Genomic DNA, 15,281 nt, shown 5'->3' with positions numbered 1-15,281 from the left:
CGGGCCCCGAATAGACGGGAGACTCCAGGCAGCGCCGGAGTGACGGGCGGCTCTGGCAGCGCCGGAGTGACGGGCGGCTCTGGCAGCTTCTGACAGACGGGCGGCTCTGGCAGCTTCTGACAGACGGGCGGCTCTGGCAGCTCCTGACAGACGGGTGGCTCTGGCAGCTCCTGACAGACGGGTGGCTCTGGCAGCTCCGGACAGACGGGCGGTTCTGGCAGCTCGGGACAGACGGGAGAACCTGGAGGGAGGAGACGGAGAGACAGCCTGTTGTGTGGGGCTGCCACAGGACCCACCAGGCTGGGGAGACCTACAGGAGGCCTGGTGCGTGGAGGAGGCACCGGATGGACCGGGCTGTGGGGGAGCACTGGAGCTCTGGTGTGCAGCCTTGGCACCACTCCTCCAGGCTGGATGACCCCTTTAGCCCGGACCCTCCAGAATGCAGGCACAGGTTGAACCGGGCTGTGGGTGAGCACTGGAGATATGGTGCATACCACTCGCACCTCTTCCTTAGGCTCAATGCCCACATTCGCCCGGCACAGAGACACAGCGCCGGCGCAGGATACCCTGGGCCCGAAACGGCATACCGGAGAACAAACACGCTGAGCTGGCACAACACGCGCTGGCTGGATGCCCACTCTCGCATGGCACTTGCGGGGGGCTGGCCTATAGCGCACTGGGCTATGAGCGCGTACTGACGACACCGTGCGCTTGACCGCATAACACGGTGCCTGACCAGTACTGCGCTTCTTCCGGTAAGCACGGGGAGTTGGCTCAGGTCTATCGCCTGACTCCGCCAATCTCCCCGTGTGCCTCCCCCTCTCGTGCCTGTTGCTCTGCCTTACCTCATGTCGCCGCCGCTCAGCTCTCGCTGCCTCCAGATCTTCCTTGGGACGGTGATATTCCCCAGCCTGTGCCCAGGGTCCCTTGCCTTCCAGTATCTCCTCCCAAGTCCAGGAGTCCAGAACCCTCTGCTCCGGGTTACCACACTGCTTGGTCCTTTGGTGGTGGGTAGTTCTGTACCGGTTTTCCTCCTCTTCTGAGGAGGAGTAGGAAAGATCGGACCAATGCGCAGCGTTGTAAGTGTCCATATTTTAGTGAAATAAAACCGAATACTGAATACGAAAAGAACAAGAGAAATAAATGAAAACCGAAACAGTTCTGTATGATAAAACACACAGACACAGAAAACAACTACCCACAAATCATAGTGGGAAAACAGGCTGCCTAAGTATGGGTCTCAATCAGAGACAACGATCGACAGCTGCCTCTGATTGGGAACCATACCAGGCCAAGCACAGAAATACAAAACATAGAATACACAACATAGAATGCCCACTCCAACTCACTCCCTGACCAAATTAAAACAGAGACATAAAAAAGGAATTTAAGGTCAGGACGTGACAGACACATGGTCTAATGATGATGCACGTGTAACGGATGTGAAACGGCTAGCTTAGTTAGCGGTGTGCGCTAAATAGTGTTTCAATCGGTGACGTCACTTGCTCTGAGACCTTGAAGTAGTAGTTCCCCTTGCTCTGCAAGGGCCGCGGCTTTTGTGGAGCAATGGCTAACGATGCTTCGAGGGTGACTGTTGTTGATGTGTGCAGAAGGTCCCTGGTTCGCGCCCGGGTATGGGCGAGGGGACGGTCTAAAGTTATACTGTTACATTGATGCTGTTGACATGGATCACTGGTTGCTGCGGAAAAGGAGGTCGTCAAAAGGGGGGTGAGTGTAACGGATGTGAAACGGCTAGCTTAGTTAGCGGTGTGCGCTAAATAGCATTTCAATCGGTGACGTCACTTGCTCTGAGACCTTGAAGTAGTAGTTCCCCTTGCTCTGCAAGGACCGCGGCTTTTGTGGAGCGATGGGTAATGATGCTTCGAGGGTGACTGTTGTTGTTGTGTGCAGAGAGTCCCTGGTTCGCGCCCGGGTATGGGCGAGGGGACGGTTTAAAGTTATACTGTTACACATGCATTTCTGGTAAAAAATCCCCCACACCTGGATTATCAATAATCTGTTCACAAGTGACTGCTATCTCCACACACACTGATAAATCACCACCATTTTATTTCAGGTATACATTTCTGATTAGAGTCTGTTTTGTTTTAATTCCAGTGTCACCTCAGAACGCAATCATAGAGACTGTTTCTATGTCTCTCTGCAAAAGGCAGGCCAATGACGACAGTGTCATAGCCAAGCTGTCACCTCTCCATCCCTGTGAGTCATACAGACACTGTTGTCTCAGCACCAACCACCCCATCCAAGGAGACAGACGGACAGAGGAGAAAGTGGAGGACAGGGATAGCAGCTTAAAAAAAGACACTGATGTACTTCTTCTCATTGCACTGTTTTCCCCCACTTGTCCTTCAGAGCTACATTAACCAATATATTAACCACATTAGCCTTCTGCATTGTACAGGCACATCTTAGACACAAAGGTCTAGCGCCTCTGCTCTGCACCATCAGTCAGGCTTAGAGCGCCCTCCCCTGGGCTAAACGAGATCAGCAGAACACAGAGGGCCAATGACTTGCAATCCCAGTTTGATTTCATATGAAGCCATTTGCTCCACCCACTGAAGAGGAAGAGAGAGGAGAGTGCATTCCTGGAGGAGGCTAAGATCAAGCCTAAGAGGTTGTCAGGTTTTTTAGCTTATAAAGTGAGTTCCAAAAGGATTGGGCTGTTTTTTTGGCTCTGTGTTCCAGCATTTTGAATTTAATTTAACCTGATACAATGACTATGAGCATAAAGTGCAGACTGTCAGCTTTAATTTGAGGGTATTTTCATTCATAACAGGTGAACTGTTTGGAAATAAAACACTTTTTGTACATAGTCCACCCATTTTAGGGGGACAAAAAGTATTGGGACAAATTCACTTATGTGTATTAAAGTGGTTAAAAGTTTAGTATTTGGTCCCATATTCCTAGCACACAATGATTACGTTAAGCTTTGCTGTTTGTTTCGGTTGTGTTTCAGATTTTGCACCCAATAGAAATTAACGGTAAATAATGTGTTGCGTAATTTTGGAGTCACTTTTACTATTTATTAAAAATAGAATATGTTTCTAAGCACGTCTACATTCATGTGGATGCTACCATGATTACGCATACCCTCTCAACAGGGCAGGTTAGCATTTTGGGGGGTAGGATATTTATGCATCTGTAACTTTCTCACTATGTACAAAAAGTGATGTAATTTCTAAACGTGACATGACAGTACCCCCCCCCACTCACCGAGCGCCTCCTGGCGCACTCGAGGAGGAAACCTGGCGGCAACGGAGGAAATCATCGATCAGCGAACGGTCCAGCACGTCCCGAGAGGGAACCCAACTCCTCTCCTCAGGACCGTACCCCTCCCAATCCACTAGGTACTGATGACCACGGCCCCGAGGGCGCATGTCCAAAATCTTACGAACCCTGTAGATGGGTGCGCCCTCGACAAGGATGGGGGGAGGGACGAGCGGGGGCGCGAAGAACGGGCTTAACACAGGAGACATGGAAGACCGGGTGAACGCGACGAAGATAGCGCGGGAGAAGAAGTCGCACTGCGACAGGATTAATGACCTGAGAAATACGGAACGGACCAATGAACCGGGGGCCAACTTGCGAGAAGCTGTCTTAAGGGAAGGTTCTGAGTGGAGAGCCATACTCTCTGACCGCAACAATATCTAGGACTCTTGGTCCTACGCTTATTAGCGGCCCTCACAGTCTGCGCCCTATTACGGCAAAGTGCCGACCTGACCCCTTCCAGGTGCGCTCGCAACGCTGGACAAAAGCCTGAGCGGAGGGGACGCAGGACTCGGCGAGCTGAGATGAGAACAGCGGAGGCTGGTACCCGAGGCTACTCTGAAAAGGAGATAGACCGGTAGCAGACGAAGGAAGCGAGTTGTGGGCGTACTCTGCCCAGGGGAGCTGTTCTGACCAAGACGCAGGGTTACGAAAAGAAAGACTGCGTAAAATGCGACCAACAGTCTGATTGGCCCGTTCGGCTTGACCGTTAGACTGGGGATGAAAGCCGGACGAGAGACTGACGGAAGCCCCAATCAAACGGCAAAACTCCCTCCAAAATTGAGACGTGAACTGCGGGCCTCTGTCGGAAACGACGTCAGACGGAAGGCCATGAATTCGGAAAACATTCTCGATAATGATCTGAGCCGTCTCCTTAGCAGAAGGGAGCTTAGCGAGAGGAATGAAATGAGCCGCCTTAGAGAATATATCGACAACCGTAAGAATAACTGTCTTCCCCGCTGATGAAGGCAGTCCGGTGATGAAATCTAAAGCGATGTGAGACCACGGTCGAGAGGGAATGGGAAGCGGTCTGAGACGGCCGGCAGGAGGAGAGTTCCCAGATTTAGTCTGCGCGCAGACCGAACAAGCGGCGACAAATCGACGCGCGTCACGTTCCCCGAGTGGGCCACCAGAAACGCTGGTGAATGGAAGCGAGCGTACCCCGAACGCCGGGGTGGCCGGCTAACTTGGCAGAGTGGGCCCACTGAAGAACGGCCGGACGAGTAGGAACGGGAACGAACAGAAGGTTCCTAGGACAAGCTCGCGGCGACGGAGTGTGAGCGAGTGCTTGCTTTACCTGCCTCTCAATTCCCCAGACAGTCAACCCGACAACACGCCCCTCAGGGAGAATCCCCTCGGGGTCGGTGGAGACCTCAGAAGAACTGAAGAGACGAGATAAAGCATCAGGCTTGGTGTTTTTTGAGCCCGGACGATAAGAAATAACAAACTCGAAACGAGCGAAAAACAGAGCCCAACGAGCCTGACGCGCATTAAGTCGTTTGGCTGAACGGATGTACTCAAGGTTCCTATGGTCAGTCCAAACGACAAAAGGAACGGTCGCCCCCTCCAACCACTGTCGCCATTCGCCTAGGGCTAAGCGGATGGCGAGCAGTTCGCGATTACCAACATCATAGTTACGTTCTGACGGCGATAAGCGATGAGAGAAAAACGCGCAAGGATGGACCTTGCCGTCAGAGAGAGAGCGCTGAGAAAGAATGGCTCCCACGCCCACCTCTGACGCGTCAACCTAAACAACAAACTGACTAGAGATGTCAGGTGTAACAAGAATAGGTGCGGATGTAAAACGATTCTTAAGAAGATCAAAAGCTCCCTGGGCGGAAACGGACCACTTAAAGCACGTCTTAACAGAAGTAAGGGCTGTGAGGGGAGCTGCCACCTGACCGAAATTACGGATGAAACGACGATAGAAATTAGCGAAGCCCAGAAAGCGCTGCAGCTCGACGCGTGACTTAGGAACGGGCCAATCAATGACAGCCTGGACCTTAGCGGGATCCATCTTAATGCCCTCAGCGGAAATAACGGAACCGAGAAAAGGGACAGAGGCGGCATGAAAAGTGCACTTCTCAGCCTTCACATAAAGACAGTTCTCCAAAAGGCGCTGGAGGACGCGTACGTGCTGAACATGAATCGAGAGAGACGGTGAAAAAAATCAGGATATCGTCCATGTAAACGAAAACAAAAATGTTCAGCATGTCTCTCAGGACGTCGTTAACTAGTGCCTGAAAGACAGCTGGAGCGTTAACGAGGCCGAAAGGAAGAACCCGGTATTCAAAGTGCCCTAACGGAGTGTTAAACGCCGTCTTCCACTCATCCCCCTCCCTGATGCGCACGAGATGGTAGGCGTTACGAAGGTCCAATTTGGTGAAAAACCTGGCTCCCTGCAGGATCTCGAAGGCTGAAGACATAAGAGGAAGCGGATAACGATTCTTAACTGTTATGTCATTCAGCCCTCGATAATCCACGCATGGGCGCAGGGACCCGTCCTTCTTCTGAACAAAAAAACCCCGCTCCGGCGGGAGAGGAGGAGGAGACTATGGTACCGGCGTCGAGCGAAACCGACAAATAATCCTCGAGAGCCTTACGTTCGGGAGCCGACAGAGAGTGTAATCTACCCCGGGGGGGAGTAGTTCCCGGAAGGAGATCAATACTACAGTCATACGACCGGTGTGGAGGGAGAGAAGTGGCCTTGGAACGACTGAACACCGTGCGCAGATCGTGATACTCCTCCGGCACCCCTGTCAAATTGCCAGGCTCCTCCTGTGAAGAAGAGACAGAGGAAACAGGAGGGATAGCAGACATTAAACAGGTCACATGACAAGAAACATTCCAGGATAGGATAGTATTACTAGACCAATTAATAGAAGGGTTATGGCGCACTAGCCAGGGATGACCCAAAACAACAGGTAAAAGGTGAACGAAAAATTAAAAAAGAAATGGTTTCGCTATGATTACCAGAGACAGTGAGGGTTAAAGGCAGCGTCTCACGCTGAATCTTGGGGAGAGAACTACCATCTAAAGCGAACAAGGCCGTGGGCTCCCTAACTGTCTGAGAGGAATGTCATGTTCCCGAGCCCAGGTCTCGTCCATAAAACAGCCCTCCGCCCCAGAGTCTATCAAGGCACTGCAGGAAGCAGATGAACCGGGCCAGCGGAGATGGACCGGAAAGGTAGTGCGTGATCCAGAAGGAGAGGCCTGAGTAGTTGCGCCACCAGTAGCCCTCCTCTTACTGATGAGCTCTGGCTTTTACTGGACATGAGGTGACAAAATGACCAGCGGAGCCGCAGTAGAGACAGAGGCGATTGGTGATTCTCCGTTCCTTCTCCTTGGCCGAGATGCGGATACCCCCAGCTGCATAGGCTCAGCATCCGAGCCGGCGGAGGAGGGTGGCAGTGATGCGGCAGGTGGCAGTGATGTGGAGAGGGGAGCAACGGAGAACGCGAGCTCCTTTCCACGAGCTCGGCGACGAAGATCAAACCGTCGCTCTATGCGAATAGCGAGAGCTATTAAGGAGTCCAGACTGGAAGGAACCTCCCGGGAGAGGATCTCATCCTTAACCTCGACGAGGAGACCCTCCAGAAAACGAGCGAGCAAAGCCGGCTCGTTCCAGTCACTAGAGGCAGCGAGAGTGCGAAACTCAATAGAATAATCCGTTATGGATCGATTCCCTGACATAGGGAAGACAGGGCCCTGGAAGCCTCCTCCCCAAAAACAGAACGGTCAAAAACCCGTATCATCTCCTCCTTAAAGTCCTGATACTGGTTAATACACTCAGCCCTCGCCTCCCAGATTGCCGTGCCCCACTCACGCGCCCGTCCGGTAAGGAGAGAAATGACGTAGGCGATGCGGGCTGCGCTCCTGGAGTAAGTGTTGGGCTGGAGAGAGAACACCACATCACACTGAGTGAGGAATGAGCGGCACTCAGTGGGCTCCCCAGAGTAACACGGCGGGTTGTTGATCCTGGGCTCCGGAGACTTGGAAACCCTGGAAGTGGGCGGTGGATCGAGGTGGAGTTGGTGAACCTGTCTTGTGAGGTCGGAGACTTGGACGGCCAGGGTCTCAACGGCATGTCGAGCAGCAGACAATTCCTCCTCGTGTCTGCCTAGCATCGCTCCCTGGATCTCGACGGCGGAGTGAAAAGGGTCCGGAGCCGCTGGGTCCATTCTTGGTCTGATTCTTCTGTTATGTACTTGAGTGAAGACCCAAAAGCGGTTTTAACAGAAAACAGAGTTCTTTAATGAAAAACAGGAATGGCATAAATCCTCTGCCAACGTTGTCAATGGAACAAAAAGAACGTTAGTATAGTGCAGGATGCACCTGCCAGGCAGACTCCGACAGGATAGGACAAGGTGGAAGCAAACGAGACGACAGCTTGCTTCTGGCATCAAAAACACAAACAAGAATCAGACACTGAAAGTAGCAGGAACAGAGAGAGAAATAGAGACCTAATCAGAGGGGGAAGAGAGAACAGGTGGGAAAGAGTGAATGAGCTAGTTAGGGGAGATGTAGAACAGCTGAAGAATGAGAGACAGAGAAGGTAACCTAAAAAGACCAGCAGAGAGAGACAGAGTGAAGAGAAAGGACAGGAACAGACATAACAAGACATGACAAAACGGTTCACTCGATATGGATGAAATTTAAAGCGGTCTGCACTTTAACCTCACAGCCATTGTATCATTTCAAATACAAAGAGCTGGAGTACAGATCCAAAACAACAGCAAAAAATGTCATTGTACCAATACTTTTGGAGCTCACTGTACATAGAACAATATATCTGAAATGGATCACACCATTGTCTCTGCTAGATCTAAGGAGGACTGAATTGTTATGTTGAACAGAGCTAAGCACCCCGTTACTCCCCCCTCAGCGCCACTGCAGCTCCCAGAGCACGTCTCCCGATTCTGCACTCATTTAGCATCACATTTTGAATAGCCATGTCTAGCTCCATCATTTTGTTCAGAATTCCTGCCAAGAGTGTAAACATATAAGAATGTGTGAAGGGAGGGAGGGTGACACACATCTACTATGCTATGTTTTTGTCTTACTTCTCTCTTTATGTAGTGTTGTGGTGTCTCACTTGTCGCGATGTGTTTTGTCCTAAATAAATGTAAAAAAATGAATAAATTGTGGCTACCTCAGTGTGATGTAAGAGAAACATCCTCAGGTTGGGACTGCATCATCCAGGTGGAGAATGAAGACTGATACCCTATGCCACACCATCGGGCCCTGTCGTCCCTTCCCATCCCCATCCACACACACCGTCTCTGGGTGATGATGTCACAGCAGTGCTGCAGTAGAATGACTAATGGGAGCTCTGTAATAATTATACAAATCCTGGTGGATTTACTGGCTAGATGCAAACTCTGCTGGTACAATGTCCCGATGGATGTGGTAAAAGGAATATGTCTGAAAGTGTGTGTTTGTGTGTCTGACAATGCTTATACACGTGTCTGAGTGTATGCATGAAGGGGGGGTGGGTGCGCAGACAGGCCCACATGGAGGAAAAGAGCACCAGCCCTGCACTACTGAGTATGTTTACCATCCTACCTGCAGTAGCTATATTTAGCCCAGGACGTGATGCAGAGAACAGGCATGACTGCATGGAGGCTGGGAAAGCCAGCATTAGTTAACTGTTTACAGTCCCTGGGAAAGGCAGCATCCACCTTACTGTTGAAGTGCAACCTTCATAAGCATGTACCTTGCACTGTGCAAAGACCACTGTCAGCAGATACAAAAATAATGAAGCCTATGTATGTAGACTAATAATAACCCTGTATAGTTCTATCTGCATGTGGAAAAGTATGTAGGGGAGCATCGGGCGAGTAAGCGAAAGGTTGCTAGATCGAATCCCAGAGCTGACAAGGTAAAAATCTGCCTTGCCCCTGAACAAGGCAGTTAACCTACTCTTCCTAGACCGTCATTGAAAATAAGAATATGTCCTTAACTAAATAAAGGTAAAATAAAAAATAATGTAGACACACCTTCAAATTAGTGAATTTGGTGATTTCAGCCACACCCATTGCTGAAATGTGTATAAAATCAAGCACACGGCCATGCAATCTCCACAAACAAACAGTGTCTGGGCCCTTCATTTTCACATCACTGAAAATGATCAGTACAAATCAACAACCTTCATTTAGAACTGGAGACACTCACCTGGCAGTCAAAGTCCTGGAAGTTACGAGAATTCTGAGAGAAAAGAGAAAAGAATGGTATATGTTATTGAGGTGTTGGATGGTAGAAATTCTTTCACCTACAGTATTTTATACTGAACAAAACTATAAACCCAACTTTTAAAGTGTTGGTCCCATGTTTCATGAGGTGAAATAAAATATCCCAGAAACTTTCCATATGCACAAAAAGTTTATTTCTCTCAAATGTTGTGCACACATTTCTTTACATCCCTGTTCGTGAGCATTTATCCTTTGCCAAGATAATCCATCCACTTGACAGGTATGACATATCAAGAAGCTGATTAAACAGCATAATCATTACACAGGTGCACCTTGTGCTGAGACAATAAAAGGCCATTCTAAAATGTGCAGTTTGGGGCAGATTTGTCAAGTTTTGAGGGAGCTTGCATTTGGCATGCTGACTGCAGGAACTCTGTTGTCAGAGTATTGAATTTTCATTTCTCTACCATAAGTCACCACAAACATAATTTTTGAGAATTTGGCAATATGTCCAACCAGCCTCGCAACAGCAGACCACGTGTATGGTGTCATGTGGGCGAGCGGTTTGCTGATGTCAACGTTGTGAACAGAGTGCCCCATGGTGGCGGTGGGGTCATGGTATGGGCATGCATAAGCTACGGACAAAGAACACAATTGCATTTTAGCAATGGCAATTTAAATGCACAGAGATACCGTGACGAGATCCTGAGGCCCATTGTCGTGCCATTCATCCACAGCCATCACCTCATGTTTCAGCATGATAATTTACAGCCCCCTATCGCAAGGATCTGTACACAATTCCTGGAAGATGAAAATGTCCCAGTTCTTCTATGGCCTGCATACTCACCAGACATGTCACCCATTGAGCATGTTTGAATGCTCTGTATCGACATGTACAACAGCGTGTTCCAGTTCCCGGCAATATCCAGCAACTTCGCACAACAATGAAGAGAAGGACAACATCCCACAGGCCACAATCAACAGCCATCAACTTTATGCAAAGGAGATGCTGACTGGTTTTATGGTCCATGCACCAACAGACACACATCTGTATTCCCAGTCATGTGAAATCCATAGATTAGATCCTAAAGAATTTATATCAATTTACTGATTTCCTTATATGAACTGTAACACAGTAAAATCTTTGAAATTGTTGAATGTTGCGTTTATATTTTTGTTCAGGATAGAAAACACCACTGCTTAATTGACATACTGTCAATATGCTATCCTATTTATCACCTGTATGCCTCTCCTGTCAACTCATTACTGTCTGTCGGTCCTCACATCTATCCTGCAGGCTCCTGTCTGTTGGATTCTTAATGAGATGGCCTGGCCACTAGGTGGAGTGAGAGGTCAGCCATAAACCCATTCATTCAGAGGAGCTCATGGCGCTGCCTTCCATCCACCTGTCTGTCAACAGCCAGCCCACTTCACCAGCACCACTGTCAGGTGATGAATGGCCTGTTCAGCCCATGATGTATGACACAATACTCTCTGCCTCAGCCTATACATCAACTCATGTCCTGTGATGCAGAGAAAGCCTAACAGTGGGTTTTGACCAGAGGCCGTGCCTCCTCTTGACAACGCTTCGCTCCAAGGCTTCAACTTTGATTGACATTTACATAAAGTAGAGCAGAGCTTAACTTTTTCTACCACTCCACTAGCATGGTTCTTGCCGCTCACCTCCCCACAATACCCTGCACATTTATCCACGTGACTTTGTTGAAAATTAATGGGGGCTGAACTTCTCCTGCCAAATTTGTTTTTGGTGAAAACCTTCTGTAACTGCCTGTAATATCGCCCTGGAACTGTCTGGAACAGAATAGTTCCCTCTGAATATAAAACGGGTCAATTTACACAGATGGGCTGACTTCCTTCTACTTGCCCCAACCCAAGGCAGGCTGGGAGCTCATCCGCTCCTCGATGCTGGAGGTCCTTGAGGAACGGCGGGAAGAAAGCTTTGATCTGCTGGAGTAATTTTTCTCTCTCATCTGAATCTTTCAAGTAAAAAAAATATGCGTTTCTGCAAGGTTCCCCTTTGATATTCCCCTTTTTCCACCCCTCCCTCTTGCTTTCAAGCTTCATCTGCCTACTCTCTCTCTCCATCTCTCTCTTGAGCCTAACTCCATCCCTTGATTTTTCTTCTATTGACTCTTATTCCTCTATTTTCTCGAGTCTTTTCTCTTCCCTCACTACAGTGATGCAGGGATTATAAATAATTCACTTTGATGAACAGAGTTCTGGAGTGGGGAGGAAAGCACTGTTCACGATGGATAAGATTGAATAAGTCTCAAAACATTGAGGACACCTGTGTAGATAAAGGGGAGGAGACAAGTTAAAGAAGGATTTTTAAGCCTTGCGACAATTGAGACATGGATTGTGTGCGTGTTCCATTCAGAGGGTGAATGGGCAAGACAAAATATTTAAGTGCCTTTGAACAGTGTATGGTAGTAGGTGCCAGGCGTACCAGTTAGTGTCAAGAACTGCAACACTGCTGGATTTTTCACACTCAACAGTTTCCCATGTGTATCAAGAATGGCCCACCACCCAAAGGACATCCAGCCAACTTGACACAATTGTGGGAAGCATTGGAGTCACCATGGGCCAGCATCCCTGTAGAACGCTCTTGACAACTTGTAGAGTCCATGCCCCGACCGAACGCAACACACTATGAGGAAGGTATTCCTAATGTTTGGTATACTCAGTGTATAGGCATGTGTATGTGTGACTCTCCCTCGCAGGTGGTCATCTCATACTCTCACCTTATTGGTCAGCAAGGGCTTGATCTCAGTCAGCTGCACATCCTGTAGCTCATCCATCTTCCTGTCTGGTCACTCTACTCAACACTGAGAGGAAGACAGAGAGAGAGAAGAAGACAAATGATCCTATGTAAGCCACACATAACATACTTTCAGAAATGAGAGCTACACAATTATAGCACATACTATCATACAAAGACTCTATTATTTGCGTATATTCACACACACACACAGAGAACATAACAGTGATCTGAGAGACCCCTGCTGCCTCAATAAGTTGTTCAGATTCATGTCAGCTTCACACTATTAGTTAATATGGGAGTGGTTAGTAACAACACATCAGGCTGATTGATCTATTTGTATTGGATGAGAGAAGTAGGCAATGTGTCGTGCTGTGGCCCTGGCCCACATGGCCCTGTCATTCCTCCCCTGAGACCCTCATACACAGACCTGAGCTGTATCGCCGTGACAAGCATGTGATGAGGATGAAGCTGAAGGGTTGAAGGGTTGAAGGGCATTCTCCCTCTCTGTTTGCTCTGTGAAAGGTCATCCCAGCCTTACATAGCGTACACCTAAGGACCAGGTAGCAGTAAGGCAGGGGGGCAGGTAGGGGGGCAGGCAGGGACACCACACAAATCCCTCCTCATTTGTTTTCCCTTTGAGGAAAATAATTACACAGAGAGAGACTCCACCCAAGCGGCACACAATCAGCCCGCCAGCGCCTCCCTTTTCACCTCAGCCCCGCTTGCTCAAGCTGAGGACAGTGAACGGTGTTCTGTTACCTGGCTCTCTGAGAGAAGATCATGTGACTGAGGGGTAACAGGGGATAGAATCTAAAAGAGACAGGCCTAGGTCAATACTTCTAACAACATGTATAATCAAATAAAACTTCTCATATTGTAATTGTCTCTCACTTGCATTTATTAGTATATATTAACAAACTCGACTATTCATTGAAAATCACTCTAAAAAGTAACAGTACAAATACAGTGAAGGCTGGTCTACAATAGAAAAGGGCATGGCTATTGGACTGACAACAGCCAATGGGAGTTCCAGTACTGTAATCACTTCCTGTGTCAGGGCCCACCTCTCTCTAACAACCTTGAGCTGAACATATAACCTTCAGAGTAGGCTGGTGATGTGCTTGAATAGCCTGGAACTCAACCAACCAGAACAGCTCCACTCCACAGATGACATCATCCCAGTTTGAGTCAGAAGGAACCATTAGGGTGCTCTCAGACCTGCTATGGTGACTCACCTGTGTGCACAGCCTCCATCTGATGAGTGAAATATAATATAGCCCTGTGGCAAGACATTACTACCTTCCTGGAACAGACTGGACATACAATAAAAACCGTAACCTATGCCTGCACATCAATCGTCAGAAGTAGTTAGTATGATGAAAATATGCCCAGCAATGCTGCTGACCAAATACGGGTCAAAGGAACAAAAAAATATTTAGACAAGGAGCGAGAAAAAAGAAAAACAAATATCCTGCATTCTTGAGCAGATTCAGCGTATTGGCTGTATCATTCCAACACTTCCTCGGGCTAACGCAGAAAGTGGGCCGGTAGCAAAGGCCAACTGCAATCAGGAAGGGTCAGGGTAGACTTATACCCAAATGACAGACAGTTCCTAAAAGCTATCCTACAATATGAAGTTGTATTGTATTGTCCTGTATTGTATTGTATTGTACAGTACTGTACTGAATCTCATTGTACTATATTGTAGTGTATGATTGTACTGTACATTTCCTATGGCCCGACCCTGTTCCAACTATAATAACACCAGGTCTCCAACAGACTCACATTCCATTGTACAGTGTGTGCTGTGGTTGCCATAGAGACAAAGCCAGTGATGTTTATTCTAAGACAGGAGCGCCTTGGGACAAATGAGAGACAAAGAGACAAAGGGAACATATAGAGGCTGTAATGGGAGAAACAGATTGGGGCAGTGCGGGTCTGGGGAGAGATGCTGCATTATCTGGTTTTACCAATGATAACTTCTTCCCTGTGGCCTCATTCATCCAGTGACATGTAGGACACTTCAGAGCAAGTCATTCAGATACACATTATCCAGACAATGAGAGTTGAAGGAGTAAGCCTAGGCCAGGGTTTCCCAAACTCAGTCCTGCCCCCCCTGAGAGTCGTGATGCTGACCCTGAGGTAGCCCTCCTTAAATGGCAAATGATGCTATGGTGACCTTATTTCTATCTACCAAGACGTCGCCATGGAAACCCTAGGCCTAGGGTAACCTATAGACGTTGGCATGGTGACCCTGATTTGACCTACCAAATCTTACCATGGTGGCTTGAGTTAACCTATTTGTATGTTGTCAAGGTGACACTGATTTTACTTACCTTAATGTCACCTATTAAAGGCTGATGGATCTGCTGTGAGAGCAGGGCCCTGACAACAAGCTGAAATAGAGGGACTGTCTGTGTTGTGTGGCTGTCTCTTTTATCTTGGGTCAAATAACTTTGATGACACAGTCCCAATTAAAGAACAGAGTGTGGGGGGAGATGCTTTGGGGTAAGTAGTCAGGCATACAGAAAAACACAAGGAAAACAGGGCAAGACAAATTCCTTAGAAGCTCCCGCCTCCCTCCCAGCCAACCAGTGAGAACAGATCCCAGGCCTGCTTTCCTTTATGTGACTCAATGGTGCTGTTATGGCAACCATCTGAAAGGAACAACTAACTGGTCTGTGGAACATCTGAATAGAAACGTCTGCCCTGGCTGCTCCACATCGCTGCCCCCACCCCCTCAGACACACTGTTTACAGCGCTTAGTCTGTGTATAATCCTCCCCAGAGTATAATTCTGTGACTGTGTCAGGCTCAGTTCCAGATTATTCCTAGCACTCTAACCCAGGCCATTCGTTTGGTAAAAGAATTAGAGGGAAAATCTCTCCATTTGACATTTTTCCCTTTCAATTCCTGTCAGGGGATTAACAACACAACTATAGTGTTAGTTTTACGTTCTGATCCAATCCCTCTGCTCTGTTATGATCCAATCCCTCTGCTCTGTTCTGATCCAATCCCTCT

The 15,281-nt window shown here is 48.3% G+C and overlaps 1 protein-coding gene across 2 annotated transcripts in view; it reads right to left on the bottom strand.

Annotated features, from left to right (window-relative positions):
* The window catches only part of LOC135540180 (protein NDRG3-like), a 66,183-nt gene that overhangs the window by 37,653 nt on the left and 13,249 nt on the right, over positions 1-15,281 (bottom strand). For both annotated transcript variants that reach the window (XM_064966634.1, XM_064966635.1), the window contains exons 2-3: positions 12,242-12,325; positions 9,463-9,495 (exon numbers count right to left, since the gene is read on the bottom strand). In XM_064966634.1, coding sequence (XP_064822706.1) covers positions 9,463-9,495; positions 12,242-12,298 — 90 coding nt within the window. In that variant the 5' untranslated portion in view covers positions 12,299-12,325. The remainder of the gene's footprint in view (positions 1-9,462; positions 9,496-12,241; positions 12,326-15,281) is intronic.

This window comes from Oncorhynchus masou, chromosome 5 (genome assembly GCF_036934945.1).
Source record: "Oncorhynchus masou masou isolate Uvic2021 chromosome 5, UVic_Omas_1.1, whole genome shotgun sequence".
In the NCBI taxonomy this organism is placed as follows: domain Eukaryota; kingdom Metazoa; phylum Chordata; class Actinopteri; order Salmoniformes; family Salmonidae; genus Oncorhynchus; species Oncorhynchus masou.
The sequence above is the reverse complement of the archived record's forward strand: the minus strand, read 5'-3'. Positions and strand labels throughout refer to the sequence as shown.